This window comes from Loa loa (genome assembly GCF_000183805.2).
Source record: "Loa loa unplaced genomic scaffold supercont3.590, whole genome shotgun sequence".
In the NCBI taxonomy this organism is placed as follows: Eukaryota; Metazoa; Nematoda; class Chromadorea; order Rhabditida; family Onchocercidae; genus Loa; species Loa loa.
This window is the reverse complement of record NW_018108770.1, coordinates 5,210-10,671: the sequence shown is the minus strand read 5'-3', so window position 1 is coordinate 10,671 and position 5,462 is coordinate 5,210. Positions and strand designations below refer to the sequence as shown.

At 28.5% G+C, this 5,462-nt stretch overlaps 2 protein-coding genes across 2 annotated transcripts in view; one reads left to right on the top strand and one right to left on the bottom strand.

The window, feature by feature from the left end:
- The window catches only part of LOAG_18859 (cell death abnormality protein 12), an 8,963-nt gene extending 6,496 nt beyond the window's left edge, over positions 1-2,467 (top strand). Inside the window, exons 12-16 of the mRNA XM_020451520.1 lie at positions 524-693; positions 929-1,047; positions 1,657-1,767; positions 1,867-2,061; positions 2,274-2,467. Of these exons, the coding sequence (XP_020304687.1) occupies positions 524-693; positions 929-1,047; positions 1,657-1,767; positions 1,867-2,061; positions 2,274-2,455 (777 nt within the window). The 3' untranslated portion in view covers positions 2,456-2,467. The remainder of the gene's footprint in view (positions 1-523; positions 694-928; positions 1,048-1,656; positions 1,768-1,866; positions 2,062-2,273) is intronic.
- A 2,618-nt stretch (positions 2,468-5,085) lies between these two features.
- LOAG_12240 (hypothetical protein) lies at positions 5,086-5,397 on the bottom strand (the record flags this gene model as incomplete). The annotated part of the gene is made up of 1 exon (XM_003147754.1): positions 5,086-5,397. The coding sequence occupies one exon, from the start codon at positions 5,395-5,397 to the stop codon at positions 5,086-5,088; it is 312 nt and encodes a 103-aa protein (XP_003147802.1).
- Between the last annotated feature and the right edge of the window lie 65 nt (positions 5,398-5,462).

Genomic DNA, 5,462 nt, shown 5'->3' with positions numbered 1-5,462 from the left:
ATTTAATAATGAACGCATTAATTCCAGATATCGTTGGAAAATTCAATGAGATCTGATACAATCTATGGTCCCTTCTGTTTGTATCGGTTCATTTAGTGCAAATGTTGATTGACGTTCTTCATGTTATTAATGAACCTGGTAAAATATCAAAATCGTTTTTCCATCTTTCGGAGAAATAAACAGGCAGCATATGCTTGAATCATTACTCTATAAGTAACCAAAAAGTAAACGATTTATAGAAGAAGGTGATCGATTAATGGTTTTATTGTTCAAAAGTGATCGACCATTTTTGGATTTTTTTGCGGTGCTTGTGAAACTTTTTCATCGTACGTGGCGTGAAATGCATGCAAGTGAAGAAGATATTAAAAAGGTACATGGGACTTTTAGACTAATATTAGCAGTTTTTTCTTTTTTTGTACTATGAAACTTTTTCAATGTTTTGAACGAAATTAATGGAATTGTTGGAAATACAGGACTGGTCAAGTACATTACTTTTGCTAATTACTGGCATTTATTTTTGTAGGTTTTGGCTGTTGTTCGGAAGCAAATTGATGTTTGTTTGCTGGAAAAACCAGATACATTTGAAAAGTTAGAGGAATTGCTAGCAGCTCATTCGTATCCACATATGAAGAAAATTTGGGAAAAAGAAAGGAGCGCTAAAGAAGCAGAAGAATTACAGAGTGATGCTGTCAAGTAAATTTTTACAGAATTGAAATTGTTTTATTTTTCCCAGCCTTCACCGCATTTGAATCATCAATGAACAAAACGATTGGATCAAAAATACCTGAACTAATTTTAAGCTATATCTCTAAGAGGTTTTAACCTTTTTTCAATCAGTTCGAGTTCAATTTATGTAGATCTAACGTAGAAATTAGCAAATGTTTTAACTGTAATAATGAAAATATATTATTTCTCTGTCGTCTTTCAGAGAGCTGCGAGAATATCTTCGACCGAGTATTGTTGAACTGGTTTTGAAAAATCGTAAAAATGTTTTGAAAAATGGCTATAAATTTGGGAAGCTAATAAAGAGCAAATCGATGCAAAAAGGTTTTTTTTCATCTACCAATTTATGCTTATAATTTCATGTGCTGCAATATTTTGCTCGAATTTTTAAAGTAGCGATAGATTTAGAAACTGCTCATAACATTTTGATAATAAACGGAAAACTAAAGCAACTTGGCAAAAAGACGAACATTAATCAAGACGAGGAAAAGAAAAAAAGTTCTGTAATTTATAACAAAAAGATTGAAAAAAGAAAAATCATCTTAAAAATCAAAAAATTACGAAAAAGAACTATGGCAATAGTGAGACGTAAAGTATACCTTACTATAATAACTATTAGTTGTTCACAGAAATAAATTACAGAAAAAAATATAATTGCACTAATGAAGGAGCGCAGAAGTTTTAGGACGGAAGAATTTGATGTACTAAGTCAAATGTGACTTCATTTTTAGCAAACTGCAACATATGTTCTAAAGTGCAAAAGAGATTTCCTTTCATGCAGATAATTAGTTGAAACTGTAAATATACAGTAATTATATATCAGTGTAATATTATGTCTTTACTCATCAAATGTTTATTAGTTTGTTAAAAATTTTAAAAAAATGTATTTTTTAAAATAAAGCAAAATTGGTTAATTGGCAAATGTTTGTTGAGGACAGCAATTTTGGTTTTGGAAATTGGATGCTAACGAGAAGACGTTAATTTGTACAGATTGCTCAAACACAGAGTCTTCATCAAATGCAAAATCTGCTGGAAATATAAAAAGTAAAGTCAAATATGAATTTGTTATTGGTTTCACATAAAATTTCATGTAAATTATTGGTGAATGATCTATTTTCAAAATTAAATGAAATGTATTTACAGTAGATGTGGCTGATGTACAACGTGTAATGGCTGGAGGTGAAGGTGATTTTCCAATGAATAGTACAAAGGGAAAGAAAAATTCAAATGTACGCGGTATCACATTAGAAGTTGGTGATAAGCCTGATCTTTATCATTTGGTAACTTCTGATGAGGAAACGATAAATGCCTGGTGTGATGGTATCAATGCTTTGATTGGTAATTCGTTTCTTCGTTCTTTCTTTTTTTTTATCCGACGTCTTGTGTGTTGTATGTGTTTGTGTGTTCAAGTGCAAACGCCTTATATTTGTTAACAATAATGTATTATTTTAAACATTAATTGCTTTAGTAATAAGTATACTCTTTCCTCTTCGGATATTAAGGTTTGAATTTCCATTGTAGTCTATTAGAAAAATCGTACTTAATTTTAGGTGTCAATAAACTATCGATTCAAGCTCAACGACAAGTGGACCGCTTTTTGAATATTGAACTAAAAATGCGATTGCTTGAATTGGATCATATTCCAAATTCAATCGAAATACCACCCTTACCAGAAAATTTTGATTGGATTCCAAAAAATGTTGATAGTAAGACTTCTGCAACAAAAGTGTAACTTTTGGACCGGAAATTTATTTCATAAGGTCGGCAATATTTTACGCAAATGTCATTAATCTGATGGTTGCATTCCAAGATATGTTTCCGTATTAGAAATTTGTGCATTGTCCAGAATTTGATAATTAATTTGTGATTTTAACTTGCATGTCGAATATTCATACTGCCAATTTTCATTAATTAAATACTTTCATGATTGTAGTTTCATTTTTTTTTTTTATTTTGCAATAGAATGATCAAAAATGAATTCATTATCCAGCGCAAGATCTTATTGTTGACAAGAAAAAGACAGCTGATTATTGACAAGGAAGAGATGTTATTTAATTTTATTTCTTAATAATTCCTGAAATCAAACATGTTTCGAAATAGATTAATTTAAGAGGAATGGAAAAAGAATAGGAATATTTTGAACTGGAAGTGGAATATTTCGTTCTTTGAGAATGTGCATTGATTATTCATATATATACATATATATATAGCATTTATGATGTTGAAGTAAATAAACGATCACCAATAAATGATTGATAGCATTATCATCCATGGCAGACATCTGTTCCATATATACTTCATATGAAGAAGGATTTGGGATCAGTAGACAGATTTGTCACCATCATTGATCATGTCTTTCTCTTTCTTTCTCTCTGTCTCTCTCTCTCTCTCTCTCTTCAGTTATAAATAGTTAAAAGATTTGATAATAGAATGTGAATGAAATCTTTAATCAACGATAAAACATCAAAAATTACTAATCAAATTATTTTCATTTATTCATTAAAACCTTATGATTAAATAAATTTATATTAATCGATAGGATTGATTATTTATCATTTATTTCATGGTTCTCTTTTATTAACTTGTAAAGTTTTTCCAAATTAAAAGGTTTAAATTATGATGTTTCGGCAGAACATTTGTGAAGATTATGGTAACACGTTTTACCGTAGCAATAGCAATAGTAATTACAATAATAGCAATTATAATGGCAATAATAATGATAATAATAATAATAATAATAATAAATAATAATAATAATAATAACAATAATGATATTAGTAATAATAGTAATAGTACAATATTAAGAATAATAATACAAACTTAATAAGCTAAATGCAATGAACAAAAAAAAAAAACGAAAAAAAGCACAAGTAAACATTTTTAAGAAAAAATAAATAAACGACAAGAGAATCAAAAGAGAAAAATGAAATGAAACAAAATATTTTATGAAAAGATAAAAGAGACGCAAAAGCAAACAGACAAATATATTTTGGGCCATTATATATAGTAATAAAAATACAGGTTAAATTTGATCGGATACGGTATCGGCAATTTCTCATATACTGTGTCAATCATTTGTCGGATACTGTATCAATCATTTCACTCTTTTTTACTTTTTTTCATACCTTGACGGTAGTTATACCAATCAAAAGTAAAGAGGGGAAAAAAAAGGAATTTCACTCCGTATTTATGCATCTAAGAGAAAAACATTCGCACGGCTACAATAATCAGGAGAGAGTGTACCCACGTGTATATTGTATGTTTGAATTAGGATAATACTCACGTGCGTACTGTATGGTTCAGTTAATAGAGACGGTATCCATGTGTGAAGTGTATGATTCAGGAGATAGTACCCACGTGTATATAGTATGACTCCAGTAAGACAGTATCCAAGCGTATACTGTATGGTTCAAATTTCATTTCTCTCATAGTGACAAGTGTAAGGGATGAAAATATATTTTTTAATGCTTTTTTTTTACTTTGATTTGAAAGAAAAAAGTTTGAAATTTTTACAAAATTCAATTTTTCAATCAACTATCTATGAAGTAAGTACAAATAAATATTGATACAATTAGCTAGCTTAATACTTTACATTTATCATTTTTTTTTTTTTTAAATGATTTTTACAAATACATTATCACAAATTCTCAAAAATTATTTTTAACAAAATAGATTTAGATCTATTTTATTTTTCAGGGATATATATATATATTGACCGGATTTTATCATAAATATACATTTGTGGTTTATATAATTTGAAAATTAAAAAAAAAAAAAAAAGGAAGAAAAGAAAAGATTTTATGTACATGACTATAACAAATGGCTAATTAATTATTCATTAAAAATTAAATTGAAAACATTAACAAAACACCAGGAATTTTACATAAAAATTCCAAATAATTTCACTCTTAATTGGGCATAATTTTTTATTAATGTTTAAAAACAAATAATTTTTGTTGTTTTTTTTCTCTTGTATAATTTTTTTAAAACATTTTCAAAATATATCATATTGATAAAGCAAAATTTAAATTAAAAAATTTCAATCAATTAATTTTAAAATATTATGCCATAATTTTATCCCTTTTATTCACTTATTTTACAATTGTTTTACTTATTCTTTTCGATTGACAAATTTATTGTTTGGGTTTTTTTTTTGTTTTTTTTTAATTCTCAATTTACATGCATTACATTTACTGTGAACTGTGAAAAAAGGATTACAGTATTGCGTAGAAATATCAATATGTTGCTATTAATGAATAATTTATTTGTAGGGTAAAGAAAAATGTTCGACAGTGAATTTAATTGTAAAACTATCAATTATTGATATTGTACGGTAAATTAGTTATTGCAAGCTAAATTAACCTATAGTGGACAAAGTGGCCTCTGTTCCGGATACCTTGACAACGAATAAGCATTGCTTGCTGTTACCGTATGCGATGGAATTGCTGGTTGAGGTATTTGTGGTGCAGCCGGTTGATAACCATGCTTATCAAGAAGTTGCAAACGATTTGCTTTAAAAATATTGAAAAGAATTTGAGCGAAACATCCTGCTGACGCTAATATACCAAGTAATGGATCAGCTAAAAGTTTTATTGCTGTTACTGTATTCCATCCGGTTACTGTAGGTGTCAAAAGATACTGTAGGGAACTAAGCAACAGGAATGCGGCTGCCATCGGATATAAACTACCAAGTAAACCGGTTGATGCAACAGAATGATCAGTAGCTGGAGCTGAACCTG